Source organism: Temnothorax americanus, unplaced genomic scaffold (genome assembly GCF_048541705.1).
Source record: "Temnothorax americanus isolate GAGA-0224 unplaced genomic scaffold, ASM4854170v1 Scaffold10, whole genome shotgun sequence".
NCBI classification, from domain to species: domain Eukaryota; kingdom Metazoa; phylum Arthropoda; class Insecta; order Hymenoptera; family Formicidae; genus Temnothorax; species Temnothorax americanus.
The window spans coordinates 2,331,450-2,353,051 of NW_027509231.1; the positions used below are offsets into that span (position 1 = coordinate 2,331,450).

At 39.6% G+C, this 21,602-nt stretch overlaps 2 protein-coding genes and 1 long non-coding RNA gene across 17 annotated transcripts; 1 reads left to right on the forward strand and 2 right to left on the reverse strand.

The window, feature by feature from the left end:
* Nucleotides 1-284: 284 nt before the first annotated feature.
* LOC143900011 (p53 apoptosis effector related to PMP-22) lies at nucleotides 285-9,416 on the reverse strand. Of its 3 annotated transcripts, none has more exons than XM_077410914.1 (6): nucleotides 8,911-9,416; nucleotides 7,814-7,891; nucleotides 5,731-5,917; nucleotides 5,500-5,649; nucleotides 5,308-5,370; nucleotides 285-5,180 (listed from the first exon to the last, which is right to left on the reverse strand). In XM_077410914.1, exons 2-6 carry the CDS (start codon nucleotides 7,862-7,864, stop codon nucleotides 4,966-4,968), a joined length of 666 nt encoding a protein of 221 aa, XP_077267040.1. In that variant the 5' UTR covers nucleotides 7,865-7,891; nucleotides 8,911-9,416; the 3' UTR covers nucleotides 285-4,965. The 3 variants fall into 3 exon arrangements, with proteins under 3 accessions (XP_077267040.1, XP_077267021.1, XP_077267029.1); XM_077410895.1 differs by lacking the exon at nucleotides 8,911-9,416 and adding an exon at nucleotides 6,049-7,604 and having other exon boundaries at nucleotides 7,814-7,864; XM_077410903.1 differs by lacking the exons at nucleotides 7,814-7,891; nucleotides 8,911-9,416 and adding exons at nucleotides 6,049-7,220; nucleotides 7,311-7,598.
* Nucleotides 9,417-9,833: 417 nt separating this feature from the next.
* On the forward strand, nucleotides 9,834-11,335 carry LOC143900173 (uncharacterized). Its single transcript, XR_013257727.1, has 3 exons — nucleotides 9,834-10,034; nucleotides 10,654-10,713; nucleotides 10,919-11,335. It is a non-coding gene; the product is annotated as an uncharacterized LOC143900173 (long non-coding RNA).
* Crebb (Cyclic-AMP response element binding protein B) lies at nucleotides 11,196-20,161 on the reverse strand. 13 transcript variants are annotated; one of them, XM_077410640.1, is made up of 8 exons: nucleotides 19,710-20,154; nucleotides 18,639-18,851; nucleotides 17,940-18,089; nucleotides 17,477-17,600; nucleotides 15,547-15,636; nucleotides 14,829-14,972; nucleotides 14,344-14,413; nucleotides 11,196-14,188 (listed from the first exon to the last, which is right to left on the reverse strand). In XM_077410640.1, exons 2-8 carry the CDS (start codon nucleotides 18,828-18,830, stop codon nucleotides 14,044-14,046), a joined length of 915 nt encoding a protein of 304 aa, XP_077266766.1. In that variant the 5' UTR covers nucleotides 18,831-18,851; nucleotides 19,710-20,154; the 3' UTR covers nucleotides 11,196-14,043. The 13 variants fall into 13 exon arrangements, with proteins under 13 accessions (XP_077266766.1, XP_077266786.1, XP_077266824.1 ...); XM_077410660.1 differs by having other exon boundaries at nucleotides 14,344-14,404; nucleotides 19,710-20,151; XM_077410698.1 differs by having other exon boundaries at nucleotides 18,738-18,851; nucleotides 19,710-20,132.
* Nucleotides 20,162-21,602: the final 1,441 nt, after the last annotated feature.

Sequence of the window (21,602 nt, forward strand, 5' to 3'; positions counted from 1 at the left end):
AAAATGTGGAGAAATTGGCAAAATTAGAGAAAGATTTAGAGAAGCGAGATAAAGCTCAAGACAATTCTCGAATCAGGATAATATAAATTTAATTAAAATTAAATATAATTAAAAACTAATTATTTAAGAATATTTTAATTAATGAAAAGTTATATATAAAAAGACTAACTTAAAAAAAATTAAGATACACAGCACACAAAATTATAAGTAGAATTCTGACACGAATGTGATTGTAGATCGTCTAAAGTGGATTTAGATACATAATACATAAATACACATCGTCGTAGCTTTAACATTACATTTTTTGTTCTTTGTACAATACAATACGTTAACATTGGAGTATGGCGCACAAATAATATATCGATTTATATTATATAGGATCCATATACTTATACGTGTAATGGTATACTTATTACGGCATACATACGAGTGAGATATGTATATGCTTTGAAGTACTATACAACTGTTGCCGTTTGCTTGAGATGCATGCCTAAACAATCAGTGTAATCAAGTCAGCGACGATGCCGATATCTCCTCTTTACCCTCGCTCGTTACACACGGGCCGTTGTACAATTCTATCCCGACCGGCGAATATAGAATCGGAAAATGGCAAACCCGGTGACTACGCAGAGCGGTCGCGATTCTGTCGACGATTTGCAAATGCCGGGCGCGGCCGGCGAAAGAGAGATTCCAAATTCAAAAACTTACATATGTAAACTTACTTAAGTACGTAAACTTACATATCGCCGTTAATCACGTAGACAAATCTATTTCGAAAACCTTAAATACTTAATCTATATAATCGATATTATTTAATTTTATTTTAAAAAGTCCATTCCGATATGTTTCACCGTAGATAACAGATTTTTAGCTCGTTGCACTGAACGTGTTTTCTCTTTCTTGTTTTTACATTTTTGCAAATAGACGACAGAATTACATACACACACATACACACACACACACACACACAGTCAGCATACGCACGACTGACATAACGGATTGTCTTATATGCTATGTGCATGTTTTATGATATATAGAAATCACGAATTCGTTTACGTACACTCGATAATTCCTTTACTAACTCCTTATGTGTCGTAATATTCTTTCTTATATACGTTATAAAGCTTTACTACATACGCGTTAAAGTTGTTCAAGCGGTTAAAGAATAGAAAATCTACTGTATAAGCGGAATATAATGTAACAACATTGTACTCAATTCTTAATAGTCTCTTGAGTTTCTCTCATCTCCTTTTTTTTCCTTCTTAATCGCATCGGCCGAAAATATTTCAACAAACGTGCCACTCGCTGTCTGCTTTCGAAAGCATACAGAAATCGTATTGCGGTGTGGAATTCAATGCGTTCAACGTAGACCGTATACTCGCCGAGTACCGCAAACTGCACGCATCAGATTGCTACAACCACGAGTATATAACGCTATAAACTACACGTACTTATAAAATATTACATCTATATATATATATGTATATATATATATTTATTTATTTATATATATATACACATATATATATACGTACACATATCTAATGCAAATAACGCAATAAATAACATCTGCCCGAGCTGCCTCCGTTCCATCCCTGCACTTAAGAAACGTGTCTTGTGCTTTATAATTAACTTAAAGGATACATGAGGTAATAAGTTCAAAGATACACGCTACGAACGATGGATATCGCTACGCTTCGCTTTGCAATGTAAGAACGTCGCCTTCGAGCGTTCGAAAGAGAACTCGCTGGCTCTTTGCGTGCCGCACAGGGTCCATCTTTTTTTTTTTTTACCGATACGTACATACGCTACTACAGTCTTTGTTTCTTTTTTGTCGTAATGTTCGCAATCAAACGCCGTTGACAATATAAAACGGATGAGGATGACGATCGGTACACGTAATAACGACAAGCCTTAGTCGAGCTGTTCTCTATTACGCACGCTCATTTCCTTTCTTCTCGATGAATAATTAATGAAACACACCCACAAATGATTCGTAAGGCTCAAACGAGACTTGTACGCCATCTCAGCCCCATGCGCTATCGTTTTAAACGATAAATACTTTAAAGAGCTACTCAGTCTGCGATAAAGCCCCTTATCGTAAATGAAAGAAATTTACAGCCGTTACAACAATAAAATGTAAAAGCTAAAATTATGAAGCGCTTTATGTATAGCTTAGGTTCGTATCAAATCGGTATGTGTTAAGTAAATTATATTCCCTCCTCATGGTGTGTGCCCTCACGTTTACGCATATCGAAAATTTATGACATGCATAATAAAATTGGCAGATTTCAGTATAAATATACATATGTATATATTAGTAATATATGTGGATTATATGTAAAGTGAAAGAAAAGAGGAGAAAAGGGGAAAGAAGAAAATAAGGATGATGTGTGTAATGTGTGTGCATAGAAATTAATAATAAATTACTAGCATCTATATAGTATGTACATTACATTTACAAAAAAATTTGATGAAAAAAATAGTATATACGACAACACATTGTCCTCTGGAGATTTTCTTCGGTAAAAAACAAGAAATGTTAATAATACGTAATTAAAACGGCGACTGGAAAAAGATACGTAGGCAAATACATTATTTTTATATCTCAGATAAAATAGCTTGAAAACCATTATAAGTGTACAACAATCCATGAAATCGTAGTTGTTTCCGCGCAAGAACATGCTGTAAAATAGAAAAAGAAAGCTTTTTAAACGCATCTTTCTCAAAGCTGGACTTTTTTGATAAATTTTACATAATTTGCAGACACGTATCATTTTTTTCCCAGTCGTGGTGTTGCTTAAGAAAAATAGGGACAAATGTTGATAATAGGCCAATAACTTGTAAATATCTCCTCTTTGAATTATTTGAATTATTTTAAAAGTTTAGATTACAAATGCACAGACTATCCCAGTAGAAATATCCTGAACGTTTGGACGGTATTACTCGAGTGCTTTCAAACAGATTTGCATCTGCTTAGCGAAGTAGAGTATTAGAAGAAATGGCATTTGCGTTCAGTCTTCAAAGTTAGTGATGTTAGAGATATTCAGTAAAATAAATAATTGCAAAACTGCTTTTCTACTATATTTATGTGATCACATTTCATATATCTTCATACTATTTTTCTTAACAAATAAGACACTTTCATATACTTACTCGGTAAGCAAAGTGTTAATAATATTCTAGTAATAATAAGTGAAACAGGACCGATATATGAATCTAATTAATTGTATTCTAGTACTTTGGCAGCAAGATCTAGCAGAATATTGCAACAGATTGACGTCCTCGTGCTTTGTCAGCAGTGCCTGACAAACAAGAAGAAACCGAGCAGAGTCTGTCATTTTTGTAACCATTTAAATATAATACGTCATTTGAATGATTATACGAAAAGATAGATTCTGCATTCAATCTACCATCACATTCTGCTGGCAAATTCTATTATATTTCTGGTTTTCAACAGATTTAGCTATATCTCTTTCTATTTTTAATATCTACTATAATAATTTCAAACTATCATTATTTTATTTAAAATCTCTTGAGTAACATATACTTTATGATATTTTTCCTGGGACAACCTGTATATATGAAATCAAGTTAATAAAACTAAGTCGAGTGTGTGATATGTTTATCATTGTAGAAGAGAATAGATTGCAAAGGATAACGAAGTAAATCGTTGTTGTAGAATGAATTAAATATAATTGTGTTACGTGTGTAGTGTTGTGTATTAGATAGCGTCCAGAACATTTGGATAGATCCCGATATAAAGTTGACATTTTACCAATCAAAAATTTGATCGGTCACTATCCTACTAGGCAATGTCTTTGTATGCACTGTTAAAGTCTCAAAGTTACAGTTAAAAATAAAACAAAATGTATCAGTTTAAAATTAAAGAAAATTGAAGAATAAGGCTTTTTGGGGCCTCTAAAATTTATAATTTTTAAATATTGGAAGTAAAGTTAAGAAAAACGTTATTATTCATTTAATATAAAATGAACTTTAACTTAATCTCTTCATTTCTGGCTGCTTTCAACCATTTTATATCTAATGTTAAATTTAAATTAGTTATGAAAAAAGATGGAGTTTAATCAAACTCTCACTAAGAACAAATTGAATCTGTGTATAATGTATATGTGTTATTTGCGCGAAAGAAACATGAAATCCATGTTGGAATTGTCTTTTGTCTCTCAGACTCGCGGTAACGAGTATGATACTCTTATTAATTTAATTTATGGACAATAAATGCAGCGTCGTTATAACGTTATAAATTGTTACAATTCAAATTACAGTAAAAATATTATACAAGCGTGTGTATAAAATTGTCCAAAATCATGCAAAATGTAGGAAATATGAGAACAGAATCGAAGCTAATAATGGTCCCGAAATTGTCAGTATAAAAATTGACTTAGATAAGAAATAGCCAAAAACAAAACGATCGAAATGCGTACTTCTTTAACGAGATGTTATCCTACATCAAACTAATAGTAACCCGAATACACACCCATCTAATGAACAGATTACATCTACTTCAGATATTTTCAAACAACGACAATGAAAACCGACTGACGGATTCTTCGACTAATTTCCAGTCGATTGTTTCTTGCGAAACCTGTTTCTTTTCCCATCTTAATTTTTAGCATTAAATATTTTTATAATAAAACTTCACCATTTGAAATTTCGCGAAGGATTAACTAAAGTTTTCTTATTTCGTTACTTGCGTATAAGATTATTCATTTTCGTATGTATTTAAAAAGCTGCCGATACTTCGATACTCGCGTATCGAGGAAATCCAGATCGGAGAATCCGTAAAGGTAGTTTCCCTTGCGTTAGCTAAAAACGCCCTATCGAAAAAAAAAACCATTCTTATAGGCTTGTATACCTTCTCGTATGCGCATGTGTCGAACTGTGAGAGCGGAAAGAGATGAAACAAATCACCTAGAGAACAACATCGGGCAGGGAGCAATGCCACTAGGCTAGCTGCGTTCCACCTCGTCCAGCGTGATGTCCCATGCCGATCATGGAACCGCCGCTTCCTATGTCATCGCGAACGGTTTTCTTTTCCTTATAGTAAAGTTCTTCGCTTTCCTTCTCGCATAACAGCAGTACAGCTCCTCCGACCAGGAAGATTACCGCGCCCCAACCGACGCCGTACGCCCAACCGAATTCCCAGTTAGTACGATTTCCTGAAAAAGAAATAACTTATCTTATATAAATTCGACTGTAAATATGCGCGCAGAACAATATAGTCTTTCGTTTTTCCTTTTCTTTTGATTTAATCAAATCCATACAAGAGACGTATCGAGGGCTTACCGAGATTCAGTTCTGCCGCAAAACATATGGGATATATGATCAGCGCTATTAGGAGGGACACCACTGAAACACACATACAGATGTAAGACGTACAGTTAACAGAAGATGAGACGAAGAGAGAGAGAGAGAGAGAGAGAGAGAGAGAGAGAGAGAGAGAGAGAGGCAGAAACGAGGCGCTCGTGTAATACTCACGTGCAATGGCCATGCAGAACACTGCGAATCTATAATATTTGTGTTTGTCCCTGTGATCCTGCGTGCGCAAACCCAGACCGGTGAGGATCGTCGCGGCGATGTCCGTCAGAAGACACACCACGCACAAGGCCGCAGCTGCCTTTATGTAGGCTGCAAGATAAAACGTGGAATTACAATCCGAATGGACATCAGGCGAGAGCGCATAGCGAGGATGAAAAACGAATGGCTTACCGCTGTCCCTAGCTGGGTAGCATCCCGGGGGATCGGGCATGTTGAAGGGCAGCGGCGTCGGGGCACCTTCCTCGATGCAGTGGGCGAACAAGCCCTGTCTCCATCCCAGGGCCATCAGCCAGTCGGTCGACGCCAGGCCCATTATCATCAGCAGCACCCCTATGATCCCGCATATAAACGCGATCACCTGCAAGAAGACGAGGGTGAATACAACAAAGCGAAGCCCGCGGGGTCCGTCGACCGCTGCTTAAATTCCGCTGTCGCGGAATCAGGATATCGAGAGGAGGAGACGCTTCGCCTCGGGGAGAGACACGATACCTGAGCGATCTCGTTGTCGCCCATGTGATCCTCGGCGACCGTGTACATAATCATTTCACTTCACGAGTCCGCGATCACGATTCCGTGGAAACGAACACACGCGCAAGTCGGCGGCGAGCGGCGACCGGTCAGGACGAGGGGGGCAGTTCCTCCTCCGCGGCGTTCCTTCAAAGACGTAAACGCGACGACGACGACGACGACGACGACGGCGACGACGATACGCTTCTTCCAGGGCAACGCGCACGAGACATCGTCCGCCACCACGGCGCTCTTCAAACGTCGGCAATCTCCACGGAGTCGCAAAAACCCACCCTCCGTTTCTCTCCTTCCCGAAAGGGCACCGAGATACGCGCGTCGTGGGCTAGCGTGGACCGAAGGGTTCCGCGCGACGATCGTGGGTTCGTGCGGCTGGCGGGAGGACGGGGAGGAAAGGGTTGGGGTTGATTAACGGGCGCGCGGGTCAATGGCTCTCGTCGCGCTGGCGGGCCCCGCAACGTATCGTCGGACGAGGGCAACCCCCTGTAACGCGCCGCGCTAGAGTTGCTCCTTTTTTTTTGTCTATCTCTACTCCTTTTTTCCCTTCTTTTCGCTTCTCTTTAGCGGGGCGGACGGATCGCAGATCGATGGCAGTGTTCCAGGTCGTAGCCCCCTCCCCTCCTTCGCGACGCGAACGATTTTTAATGACCGTGATATACTTGCACGGAAGGAGGGAAAGGGAGGGAAGCGCGTCTCAAGCGGGAGCGACTGACTCTCCGCGACTGGGATCGGGAGAGGGAGGCAATCGGATTCCAGGTTCCAGGGAGGCTGCGCCCATCAGCGCCCATTAAAGGTCGCGGCGCAGCGCGCGCGAGCGCCAATCTCTGCCCGCTCTCCCGCTCATCCATCGCCCTTTCTTTCTCTTCGATATTTTCATTTCCTCTCCCTCTCCCGTTCCATTTGCCTGTCTCTTTCACGTTCTTCTAATCGCCCATAATTCAGTCCTTGCATAGGACTATTCGTGTCCTTTTCGAATATAAGTTATATTTATTTCGTCTCTTTGCAAGATGCATAAACTCCAAATTTTTTACAATCCATATGTGTCGTACGCATTAACACTGCGCGGACCCCGAGTTTTTGAAGCATCCACCCGGACTCCCCGGGACTTTCAAGTCCGAAAGTTTTTGAAAAGGTTTCTGTGTTACAAATAAATTTATAAAAATTCATGTCATCTTTAAACTGTCCATATCATCTTTAAGGTTTCAAAAATTGGTTTCTAGACTTACATAGATCGGAACTGTTGCGATTTTTTTTCCTATTCCCGTGGGAATCATAAATGAAAAATCGACTGTGGACCTTAAAAGACCCACGATCCGCGCAGTGTTAAACTTTACTTCTCCATAATTCTGGCTCATCTTTCCATCGGACCACTCAAGTGCAAATTGAAATTGAAGCCTCAAAATTCTTTCGCTGCGCATATGAATCCGTCATCGTCATTATGCAGTCATAGTTGCACCGTATCATTTTATATTAGCTTCTTTATGTCATCCTTCGCAGAAATGTATTCCTTCTCAATTACACTTTAAAATCAATTTCATTATTTATTCTCAAGTATTACAATTCTGTAAGATTCAATATTGGTAACTTACAAAAAAATAATGTTACATTCGACGCAAAATTTTGCTGCAAAATCTCGTAACACACGGAGACTGGTATATGCACGATTCATGGGCAAATTCTGTTTGCAGTAAAAAGAGAATGCGCTTTGAGATTAAAACTTTAAACTTACCTTAAGTGGCCTGGTGATGGTAAGGGTTTCGATAGTGGTCGTTTGAGGCATTGTCTTTGCTCTTTTATTCGCACTTGGCTGTAATCAAGAAGAAAGAACTCGTGTAACTAAAAGAAAAGAAAGAAACATGGTGCAAAAAAGTTTGGCACAGACATTTTTCAAATTATCGTGCTTAAAGAAAAAGAAAAACCTCCTCGAGACAGGACAGAGTGCGTTAAAGGATCAAAGTAAAACTTGGTTCAACATATTCAACCAAAGACAAATGTCTAACGTGATCTCTTAGGACATCCATGGGTTCCAAAAGATGTATAAAAAGAAGAATGCTTTACACCGTCAAGTAAAGTATTTAATTACAGTCTTGCATTGAAAGTCCAACCTAAACTTGGAACGGCAATTTTATTCTTATCATTCATATGTGTACGGAATTAAACATACAGTTTGATAATGCACCAGTATCAAGCTTAATATTTAATTCTATTACATATTTTCCACGCAGTGTCAAATCCAATCCTGATTGGCTTAAATTCAAACCGCAAGATCCCAAAGCTAAGGCGAAGAATAAAAAATTGGCAACATTCCACATTCCACATGTGATTCATCCAGAAGCCATCTGTGTTTACATAATCTTAATCAGTCAAAGTACTTATTTGTCCGCATTGTTCGTTTAGCATTACATCCTACATTTTCAATCGCACCTTCTGCGCCTGCTCTCTCTTCGTTCTTCTCCTATCTAAAGATAGGAGGTTCGACCAAGTTCAAATCTACCTGCAGAAGGTACGATCGAAAGGTACGCCCCGGGCCCAGGTATACGCCCTTAGCGCCTTCTTCCCCACACAAATCGGAGTGACCGTCGCGTCGCATCGGCGAAGCGATGGACATCGGTCAAACATCGGTAAACAATACATGAAGTCATTCGCGTGACGCGACAAGCTGGAATCCCTCAACCGAGCGGACGAAGGGTATACGAGGCATCGAAAGACCCACGTTTCAAGTGAGCGATCTCGTCGATCTCGACGCGCGTCGAGAGGAAAAGCGAGCCGATTGGAAAATATTGTTCTCGCGGGGGATAGTTATATGTGTGAGCACGTTATTACTACCTTTCAGAAAGAAACCTCTGTCCGTCCCACTGCCACGTGCCATCGGCACGCGAGGTATCGGTTTTCGAGGATACGCGAACCGCCAGGTGATTTATTCTCCGGGAGGACCGGAGCACGAATCCTGAACGGGATTCAGGCCTCTCTAATCGCGAAAGACTTGCGCGCGTTAATCGGTTTCTTCTTCGATATATTTACCGTCGCGATCCCGAACGCGCCATGATCACTCGTCGACCACCGCGGTTCGCGGAGGAATCAATTCACGGAGACTTTAGAGAGATTCTCGTGAGCGAGTCGACGCGGAAGAGTGTAATTCGCGATTACTCCGTGACTCCGTGATCATATTTAACCGATTTAACGTCTGGCCGACGCCTCGCACAGACCCGATGAGTCATTTTAAGATAATTCCGTGTTTTGTCATACGAGCCATTCGTGAATAACCTGGAATAACCACACAGGCCAGTGGCCACAGATTATCTGTGATCTGTGATGCAACACACGAAAATTGACGAAAAAGGCCGGGATGGCCTCTCTCGGCAGACCAAGCCGCTGAGTAGCAGTCGAACGTGCGTGGCTCTTACTTTTAGAACCGACGAGTCAACGCAGAGTGTTGATAAGACGATCTCAACAGTCGTGTCGTATCTGCTGAACGCGGCCAATTTTCTTTGATTAATCAGAATTAGGCTGAGTTTCCACTGAGCGCGTCACGCGTCGCGTCGTCCAAGTTGAAACCAATCAAAACATCCCCGTTCGATCCCGTCACAAGAATGTAATGAAATGGGGGATGTTTTGATTGGTTAACTTGTGACGACGCGACGCGTGACGCGCTCAATGGAAACTCAGCCTTTTACGAGATGCGAGGCGAGAAGGAACATGGCTTCTCCCATGGTAGAAGGTAGAGGTAGAAGATCATCATGTTCCTGCTTCTTGCCATTTCGATTTGATCCCGAGTCGAGGGAAGTTGAAGACGGCAGCGACCAGCGACGAGCAGCAAGCCAGCAACGATGAAACGTGGCGCGGGCACGCGCGGGATTCGAGGTTTCCACGACGAGGAATAACGAGGAATTGCAAAAGATAAAAGAATCCTAACGATATCGACGCGCTTGAGAGGATATTTATAACGACAGGTGATTTTCACACGCGGCGCCTGTAGCTATCGTTTGATTGAAGCACGAATTGAGCGTTAAGGAATTCTGGTTTCTCGAAAACTCGTACACGCCGCGATTCGTAATCCACGTACATCCACTGCGATCGTCCGTCTTATCGTAATGTACACGTTCGCGATAGGATTCAATTCTTATCGTTAAGTTGGAGATACCCTTATTTTATTAATATCCGTGATTAATATTAACCGCCGTCGAACTTGCGATTATATACTTGAGCCCGTTTTAGAAGATCTACTTAATTCCTATCGGAAATTCTATTTACACGCCACGTGTTTTAACGTACGTGTGTACGTAACGTATATTTCAATATATATTTTTTGCTCGAGTCCCTTTTAGATCTGTAATTTGTATCGGAATTCAAGATGGTATTCTATTCGCAAATTTTGCGTGTATATCTCTCGTACCGCATCAGGAATCTTTTATGCTCGATTCTAAATAACGTGATGAGTTTTACCGAGTATGAAGTCGTGATTATATTTGTACATGCACTACCAACTGAGGCATTTCATGTTAATTTATGTACATTCGTCGCGACAGAGCTCGAACATGTAAATTAATTACGCTAATATTTATTTTTCAGGATTACGATATGATATATATATAATACCAAGGTGAATTCCGCATTCTGTTCAACAAATTGGTGAGAATCTGTTATAAATTGCACATATCTTAATATACATAAGTTTAATTAACATGATGATATGTTATGCGTATGAAATAACGGGATAACATTTTTACCCTATTTTGATTATTTTTACATGCACTACCAACTGACGTAGATAAAACTTCTTTCATAAAAAATTGTGCTGTTGAAAACTCCACTAATATATATTACATTTTTGCAGGGAGAAAAGAAATGTATCTGCCTAGATGAAAATAATGGTGGCAAAAGTCTAGCAATGGACGGTGTAAGTATGTGTGTATACGTAAACTGTACAAAAGAGTACATCAAAAACTAATGAGACTGATTTGCATTAATTTTTTTTTTTTAATTGTAATTAGAAATTAAATTTAAAATGTTTCCACACGCCTTACAGTTAATAAGGTCAGTTTTGTATTTTAAATATAACAAAAGGAATCGGACAAATGCATTGCGATGCAGGGAAAATACTTTCAGATTAGTTGAAAGATTAAATAAATATTTTATTAAAAATTAAATTTGTCTCGTTATCCTTTGATACACTCTTGTACATACATAATAACTGTTGCTGTGTGTTACAATCAATATATTATGTGTTTGTATAATAAATATTAAAGATGCATCTGTATATTTTTCTCCTAAACAACCTTATACGTGTAATAAGAAATAAAGTATACTTTTATCATACAAGAGAGAGAGAGATTATTAGGTCGATGCTTATCAAGAAACATATTGCGGAATTAAAAGTCAACAGAAGTAAGTTGACTAGTTTCAGTCATGCCCGTCGAATTGTAGAGGTGCAAATAAATTAATGAAAGCTGATAATTAAGAAATACACTTAATATTGCACCAGGTTTCTCTACAATAGAGTAAAGCTTTCTATTTCTTTGCTGAGTAACGTTCATTAGAAGATATATAAAGTTAATGAAAATATGCACTTGTTTGTACTACTCTTCAAAAACATAAAGACTTAAATCTAGTAAGCAAAGTGAAAATAAATATAAAAAATTTGATAATGCAGTGGCGGCATGAAATGCACATGTAAAAGGATACGGCACATTTATTATCTCTAATGATTCTTTCATTCTGTTTTCTTTTCTTTTTTTTCTCAAGCATTGTTTCATAAATTGACAATGTTCATTATGCACGTTAGCATACCAAAACTACGAAGAATTAAGATGGACCGATAAAATACGAAATTCTAAACGATGCGTCCGGCGTCGAATTTCTGGGTACGTACTACTTTGTTATAAACAATTTTCGTATCGTTGTATGTATTAAAAAACGTGTCGGTGGGCATATCTCTTTTTTTTTTGCGATGACACGCCATACGATGAATTTAAGAGATTGCGCCCATAAAGTAACAACTACTCACAACACGTCATCAACTGCAACATTTGTTAAAAAAATTATGTTCTTTATTTGGATCTTTAACGCTACCTTTTCATGGTAAAACCACGCGTATCGTTCACAATACATTGCGCATTGTCAGTAATGTGTCATTAATTGGTTTTCGACTCGACGATAATGAGATTACGTGGGAACACGAGTTTCCAAAAAATAATACAATTCTCGTGATAGAGTTGCGTGTGTCAAGTACATAAAACTATATTAATAATATACTTTAAAAATATCATATATAATATATATATATATATATATATCTACCCATATTTTTACCTACAACATAATTTCCTTCATACGTATATACATACATATGCATATGTTGCGCGTTTCTTCTTTTGTATCCAACATATGTATATGTATATCACAAGTATCGTAAATCTTCAAGGCACTCCAGATGTATATTACATTCATATTTTACAAGTTGTGTTGTTCAGCGTTTAATGAACGGGGCATTCTGACGAGACGATAAAACAGGATTACACTTTACTCGTTTTAAAAGCGACGTAATAGCGCTCTTCACGCACGTTTATACAGCAAACGAAAAAGGCGATGCAGGCATTATGAGAACGAGAGATATCTTCTTTTTTTTCCTTATATCACTCGAGAGAGAGAGAATGTCTCGTATAACTACTTTTACAATTTTTCCTACGTCGATGCCAAGATTCTTTTATAAAGCATTCCATTTTAAAGCGACTTCATATTAGAAGCATTCCTTTTCAAGCATAATTTTCAATTTTTTTGTGAAATTAGACATATGTGGGTTCTGTTTTCTATTGTTAAACTGGCTGCACTAGTTTCGAGTTTATCTCTTTTACTCCACATTGGAAGGAAAAAGATGAACTCTGAACTAGCGCAGCCAGTTCAGCAACAGAAAACAGATGTTCATCGACCTAAGGTTTTATTTTGCGACAGATCTTATATTAAGACCTATTTATGGTAGATGGAAGCGCGTCTCGCCATGGCACGATTTTTACACGCACAGAAAACCGTTCGTATTATTTATGTCGAAAGGAAATGGTATTGTAACGCTCAGCAAGTAGATCATTTTTGTCCATTTCTTTACGTTGTGAAATTATTACATCATGTTATATAGTCGATCTCAAATTATTATAGAAATATCAAATCTGATTGCGCCAAATATATATAGCAATATAACATTGCAAAATGTTGCCACAGAAAAAATTAGGCTTTTTTTGAAAAATAATTTATTCTTTTTATAGACAAATTATTTTCTTAAACGATGAGAATACGAAAGAGAAATTTAAATTTTCTTCAATCTATTTATCAACAAATGTTTGTAAATCTATCACAAATATCTCGAACATTGTCTGTTACCCAATTGTAAGCCACGGCACGTCTTGTGGAAATATTTACATAAGAATTTTCACGCAGATAGCCGAAACGCTATTTCTAGCGCACAAACGCTCTTCCATATATATATATATCTTTTCTATACACTATAGAGAAATAAACTGTAACGTGTCATAACGGAGCAGGACACGCTTTCATCTATTATAAACGGTCGGTAGACAATGATGCTAAACAAACACGAATATCATTTGTCAGTTATTACCGTAATCTTCTAACTGTTCCATAGTCCGTAAAATCGAAATTTCGACCACGCGAATTCAACTTCGAGTGAATGTTTATCCAAAATAGAGACCGATATATTGCCTACGTGTTTGCTGCCTCCGTGTCTCATATAACTTTGGCTTCCCGCTTTAGTAACAGCAAGTTTCACAAGCCTTCGTATTTCGTACTTAAATACAGTATGTTACAGAGAAATATCTATAAGAATGCATGTACATCACCATCGCTTACTCCTAGCAACATTTAGGATAATGTACACAAACAAGACATGTACAGGTTCATCGACTGGATAATAGTTTTGATACACTGTCGCGCAGGCTTTAAACACCAATCTCAGTCGGTTTTCTGCTGATATAATTCTTTTAACGACTTCAGTTCGTCGATTAGCGTCTGATTTCTGTTCTCCAGCACCGCAACACGATTTTCTAAGCACTTTATATATTCCTTCTTCTTTCTTCTACATTCACGCGCCGCCTCTCTGTACACATTAAAAATAGAGATAAGAATATTCTTCGTCGCTAAGGGATTTTCATCTTTTCTCATGTATGTGTAGTATAGGAAAATCCTGTGTATCTGTATTGTATGAAATACAGGTATAACTTTGTATGTGACAAGTCTATTCTTATCGCTCACCTGTTCTTAAGCAACCTCAGCTCTCTCTTTCGTGCCGCATCCTCCACCACAACCCCGTGGCCTGTATAAGCTGGAACATTGCAAGAGACTGCACTTTCCAAATTTTTGCGTTACGTGTGTCAAAATTCTACATGATTTTATTTTTTTTTACTAGGCAGCTTATTTTATTTTGTTCACTAAGAATGTATTTATGAAGTATTTATGAAGAGGATATCTAATTTAAAAAATACGTATCAAATAGTATTATTTATATATTATCCCGTATTATATTGTAAATTTATATAAAGAGTAATATATTAATATATTAGTATGTCCCACTCTCCATGCAATAATATAGAATTACTCTTTGAAAAATAATGAATCGCATCACATGTGAAACAATATATACACTACAACAATGTATTATTGGCACAATACAATATTGTAATATAATAAAAACAAAGCTTTCTCAAGACTTTCTGATAGGAAATGATGCAAAAGCACACCTGGGACAAAAAATTGAGTGTCCTGGCCCTGTGCATACTGCACTATAGCTCCACCCGCTGTCGCCGCATTGCTCATAGTTAACGTGTGAAGCCCCGGAACACCCTCCCCTTGGGTCGCAATTTGAATAGTACCGGCAGGAATTACTGTAAAACAAATTATATCGGAAATATAAACGCACACATATATTCTAAAAAAAATTTTTTTTTAAATAAAAAAAAACAGGAAAAATAATATCCTCCAATTAAACGATACGTGCCGTGCATCGATAACTGGAAATGATTATCTGCGTTGAAAAAGATTTTATATGCGTGATACACAGTGATATCGTGATTTCTGCAATATCTCGTATAAGAGAGAATTCCTCGAATTTTCGGCGCCTCTTTTTTTTTTTTGTTCCGTCGAGTGATCCGAATGACGAGTCTATATAACGATATCATCCCATAAGCAAGAATGCCACACCAAGCGAGTATCGTGAGAAATGATATACCACGTTAGGCAGTACACACAGGGATGGAAGACAATTGTAAAATGTGAATGGTTTCAGATTTTTTTTTCTTGTCTTTCTTTCATTTTTTTTTTTTTTTTTTTTTCATTCAAGTACTTCTCTAACATCATCTCCCTCGGTATGCAGAAGAATACAAGAGCTGCGTATATGGACAGCCTGTGGAACGTAATACAGCCAGGAAAGATACGTAAAAGGAAGATAAAGTAACCAACCTGTTTGGTAATGGAGCGAATGGGAAGACACTTCACTGTCCACGTTAGAATCACACTCGGAGGATGATTCTAAGGGGGGCAAACGACCGTCTGCAACACCGAATCAACCCAAACCCCCATTACAATTAGATCGTAACCGGTGCCGTTAAACGTGTGTGCGTCATTCTATGTACAATGTATTATATATCACTTTCTCTTTTTCTCTTCCTTTTTTTTTCAAGAGCACCAAATCGTACTAAAATCCTTATTAATCGCATTGAATAAATATATTCTAAATTACTTGCAAGTATCTGCATCCAGAAAGTAAAAACAATAACATGGCGGCAAATGCGAAAAGAACAAAGTGGAATTTCATCGTATGATCGTGATTTATATTAATCTATTTTCTTTCTGGCTGCTGATTATACGACATATATTCATCGTTGCGTTGCGTGCAGTCAACTCATACAAAAAGGAAATAGGAAATACGAAAGAACGTTCGTCAAGGATAATTAGCTCTCAAATATTAAACGAAAAGATAATTAAATTCCGGATAGGAATAACATAGAAACCAGCAATTAATTTTGCGTAAGTGGCTCACACGTAAAACAATGTGAATTACTTTGTGAAAACGATGCATCTTATATAATTATTTCATTTCCTCAAATTAAGTCGTAACAAGGATATACGAGGTGTATCAATAATGGGAAAGGATTGGGCCGATATTGTTTACGATTTCATGCAGTAAGATTACAGTTTATTTAAGAAATTAATTCGACACATGTTAGTGGTTACTTGCCCGGCATTTTAAATATATATTTCTCGTTATATACTACGTTCTTTTTTTAAATCAAACGTCGACATTTGTGTCCAATATTATCGTCGTAATTGCACTTACCTTTTAATACACCATGTGTACGTGAGAATTAATTAAATTAACGTAAATGTCAACCCGATAATTACAGTGACATTTAATGGCTCCGTAGTGTATTGCGGTGGACATGAGTGTATTCGCCGATAAATCTTTGAAAAATCGTCTTTTTCGAATCAAGGTGGGCGATAGCTTTAAGCTTTCGTTCGTCAAACTTTCACTACAGTTTTATATAAGGGATTTTACTTTTTCCAACCGTAAATTTCTTTTCATATTAACGTTAGGTGTTAAGGTAATCAGGGTCAGATAAACTATCTGCACAAACCTCCTTCCAAAATCTCCAATTTCTTAATCTTAATAATAATCTCCCATGTCTGCTTTTAAAGTTAATTTACCGTTCACATTGTTGTACAATATTGTACGAGCTTGGTATGGCATACTTCTCTTATATACTCGGCGTAAAGTATATAAAAAAGGTAAACAGGCATCTTACTTGACCACGCGCTAAAACTAATTACGCCTTAAAGGATCTTATATTACTTATTTGCAGTTTAAACTAAGAAAAGATCCAGAAGGCTTTAGCACAAAAAATATTCATTATACCGTATCTGCTAATAATAATATACATATTTGAGAGACAAAATTACGTTAACAATATAATTTAAAAAGGGGAAAAAGGATATTTATGTTAATTTCAGTGGCACCAGATAATCTCGCGATTGAAATTCTTTATACGATTCCAAGATACAAATATATAAATTAATATTTAAATGGTATATTTCTTTCATACAGTCGTGTTATCGATTTGTATGAACTGACATGCACGTTAACGTCTTACGTGATTGACCAACATGCGCGAATTATTTACTCTTTCAATGTTCATCTTATAACTTTGCATTCGCGGCGAATCGCAAGGCAAATTACGCGGACGATACAATGTTCGCAACGCGCGGGGAAACAAACGCAGGATTATATATTCTCTATATCGCGACGGTAAATTTCTATCGTGCGATAGAATATAGAATGTCTACGAACACGTTTCGAAATAAGTTTATCTAAGGTGGAACGTCATGGTCTTACCTGTAATTTCCCCTCCGCCTAAATCGTTGAGAATCTTTCTATAAGACGGTCGTCTGGTTAGAATATTCCTCTTCTTAGGTGAATCCTCGTCTGAGAAACTGTCGTCGCTGCCAGTTTCAACGACCTTAACAAAGAACGAGATATCCAAATTTTAATGCTCCGTTATTTTAATTATTCCCTACTTTTACACATGTGTGTGTATTGAGATGTATAACTGCGAGTCACGCATTTTCGTACTGATAAAAATCCAGGTGCTGTCTGAACGATGTGTCTTTAGGTTGAAGCGTTAAGCAGGGACCACACACTTCTGCACAACGCATAATGCGTAAGCATAAGAAAATTGATCGGTTCATATACATGTGCATAAGGAAATAGACCAATCAATTTTCTTACGCTTATGCATTATGCGTTATGCAAAAGTCTGTGTTTTCCGCTTTACAAAAAGTTGATACGTCTGACTCACCTGAAGCGTCTGCAAACTGCCTTGCGCAGTTTGTATAACGGAGTTGGGTTTGCTAACCAGGATAACGTTCCCTTTGGAGAGGGTGACGGGCTGTATGTTCGTGGCGGTTTGTATCACGGACTGTTGATTGGGTTGTATGACCGATTGCACCTGTACAAAGATCAGGTAAGATGTCAAATATTACAGACGGTTAAGTTAATTACCGTGTCGTTAAAATCAGTTGGAAATCACAATACGCATGGTCATTATTCCTTATACGTGCAAAGTATATACATATTGCATTGCATGGAACAATATCCCTTATTAATAACCGGTGCTACGATAGAAAGGAATAATGTACATGTCGTTTGTTGTGTGCCTTGAGAAAAGTAGGAACTTATTTGCATGAAATTTCAAACATACAACAACAACAAAAAAACGTACGGCCAACGTATGCCTCTTACAAAATGTCACATTCACAGGAAGTACTCCCAACGTCCTACAATTCTAAGGATGAGAGGGTGATCTTGGGAAGACGCCGTGCGCTTCCCAAGACGCCAACCAGCATTATGCAAGACCGGATTGTTCAGGTCGCACTTACATCACAGAGAGAGAAACAATAAAACGGTAGTAAAAGGACAAATAAACGGTATGCGCATGCTCCGAAATAAAGAGAGACAAATTATCGGACATAGATACACAGGAGAGCCTCCTGTATACCTGTGTTGTTCCCGACGAGGGTAGCGTCAGTTGCACAATGCTGGTAGAAGCTACCAGGTGATGAGTTTGCTGCTGATGCGTTCTATCGAGAGATTGTACCGAGGTTGCGATTGCTGGTGCTGCGTCGCCGCTCTGGGAGCCCTGGGACAACGGATCGACGGCTGATCCATTTTCCTCGACCATACTTTCCATAGCCCGGCTACCTCGCGAGCTCTGCAACATAAAGCGCTCTGTAATACGAACCATTTGATGGATCTCCGTAAAGAAAGGGAAATCTCAATGCCGTTAAACGTTGATTCGCGCGAACGACGGCGATCGTCACGAACACCCGATCGCGACACGACCGGAATCTTTGAATCGGGAGAGTTCGACGAAACGCGAGTCGTTTAAACTTCCCGCCAACGAGCGGGATGACTGCTACTGCGTCATTTACATAAGCGGAGCTAAAAATAATACGCGGTACGCGGTAGGAAGAGGGGAGAGGGACAATAAACACGCGCTCGAGATAATCTCTCTCTCTCTTTCTTTCTCTCTCTCTCTCTCTCTCTCTCTCTCTCTCTTTCTTTCTCTCTCTCTCTCTCTCTCTCTCGTTCGACGGAGAACGACGGAGCGAATTGCCATCCGGGTGAACGGCGAGAGTAACCCTCGATCCCGCACACGTCCCTCCCGGAAACGCGGGTCGCGGTAACCCGCGCGCCAGATTCCCCTCTCGCCCCCAGGTCGCGGATGTCAGGGACAGCGGGGACGCACGGGCCGCAAAACCCACCTCGTGTCCGCCGTCGGGTGAGTAACGCGGACGCGCGCGGTCTCACTCCCGCGCGGCCGTCGGGTCGCCATATTTCGCGCGGCGATCCTCACGTTGAGCGGTCAGCGGAGAAGCACGGCAGACGAGAGCGATGGAGAACGAGAGAGCGTAGCGCGACGGCGGCGGCGGCGACGACGATGAGACGAGGTGGACGCGCGCGTTTTCCCGTATCTCCGTCTCGCGCGCGCGAACCCGGCGGCGACGCGAGGAGCGCGCGCTGGTCCACGGGCCCGCGATTGTTATTATTCTCCAGCTGGGGCACTTACCAGTTACGTATTTCTCGTCACCAAGTTTGCTGCAATCGGAGTGGGCAGTCGGGCAGGTACGTAGCAGCCACGTCAAAACTCCAGTGGCTTCGTCACTGGTGGAGCCCGCGACCTCTGAGTTGCGCGTCACGCTCAAGATGGCAGTCGCCGTCGTGATCGCTGCTGCCGCCACTGCTGCTGCGCCTGCTGCTGCCCCTGGCCCCTGGCTCCTGCTCCCGCTGTTCGCTGATGCTGACGCTGACGCCGATGCTGACGTTGCTGTTGTTGCTGATGCGGAATCGCGCTCTCCCTCCGCCCTCCGATCCCTCATAATCCGATCTCTACGTTCTGCGCGCGTCATATGGGCCGATTGCGGATTCAATCGCGAGCGACGGCGAGGCGATTCCCGCGATTCGTTCTGTCGCGCTCTGTCGCCGCTCTCCCTTTCGCTCCTTCTCTCTCTTTTCTCCCATATCGCGCGCTCCTCGCATTCGCTCTCCGTCGTTCTTGCTCGCTCGTCGCTCGCTTCGCTCGTTTTACAAAAGAAATGCGTGATATTACGCAAAAACGTATTACGTAAAAAGTAATTGCATTGTAGATTGTAAATTCCAGAAACTTATTGTATCGAATGGAAACTGATTAACTGATTGATAACAGATTTGTTGAGTTTTTTGTACTTTTTATTTTTATTTTGACCAATCACAAACGAATTTGAGGAGAATAATCGAGTGTGATTGGTCAATTCTTACGACTCGCATTGTAGACCTAGCATTACATGGTTCATCTTTCCTCTTTTTCTTTTCACGTTGGAGAGAAAAGGAGAACAGATAAAAAGATGAACAGGTCTAATAGCTAATAGCATCGAATTATTATATATATCGTGCCTTTATTTTCTCTCTACGTGTCCGATGAACAATATATGTATATTGCGATGCAAAGTCCGAATTTTATTAGAGTTTAATCGGAACTTCCTTTCTCTTTCTAAAGCAGGGTACAGAAATTAACAGAAATACTCAAAACGCTCGTCTATACTTGCTGCGCTCTATGGACGAGACTGCTCCGGCTCCCGGGTTGGAGGGGAGCGGGAGAATTCAAGAGTCCATTCTTGCCCGACCGTTCGTATTTCGCGCGACACCACCTATTCTTGAAAATATATATCACATACATACGTACGATGGCTACGGTCAACGTGACGCTACAAATGCTTCGAAGCATTCCTCTTCTCTTTTCTTTCAATGAAGAAAGAAAGAGAAGAAAAACGCTCCAAAGCATTTGTAGCGTCACGTTGACCGTAGCCGATATGTCATGAATGCGGGCACGTTCGGCAGGGGGCTGCGTTCCAAAATTCACTCTAGTTAACTAAAATGCTACAGTGTATACATACATACATATGCGAGCGCGGTTACTTTTGTATCAGTAACTTATATAATTACGATAATTCACTCGTTTACGCGGAGTAAATTATCGTAAGTTACTACTACTACGTTTACGCGAGCGTTACTTCTGTAGTAACTTACGATAATTCGTTCGCGTAAACGGGATTTTGTAGTAACTTACGATAATTTACTCCGCGTAAACATGTGAATTATCGTAAGTTATTACAGAAGTAACGCTCGCGTAAACGTAGTATACGAAATCCCATTTACGCGAAGGAATTATCGTCAGTTACTACTACTACGTTTACGCGAGCGTTACTTCTGTAGTAACTTACGATAATTCCTTCGCGTAAACGGGATTTTGTAGTAACTTGCGATAATTTACTCCGCGTAAACGGGTAAATTACTACGCGAAGTAACGTTCGCGTAAACGTAGTAAGTTACTACAGAAATAACGCTCGCGTAAACGTAGCAGATGCCAAGTTCGAATTTTATTCGAGTTTATAATCGGAATTTCCTTTCTCTTTCTAAAGCAGGG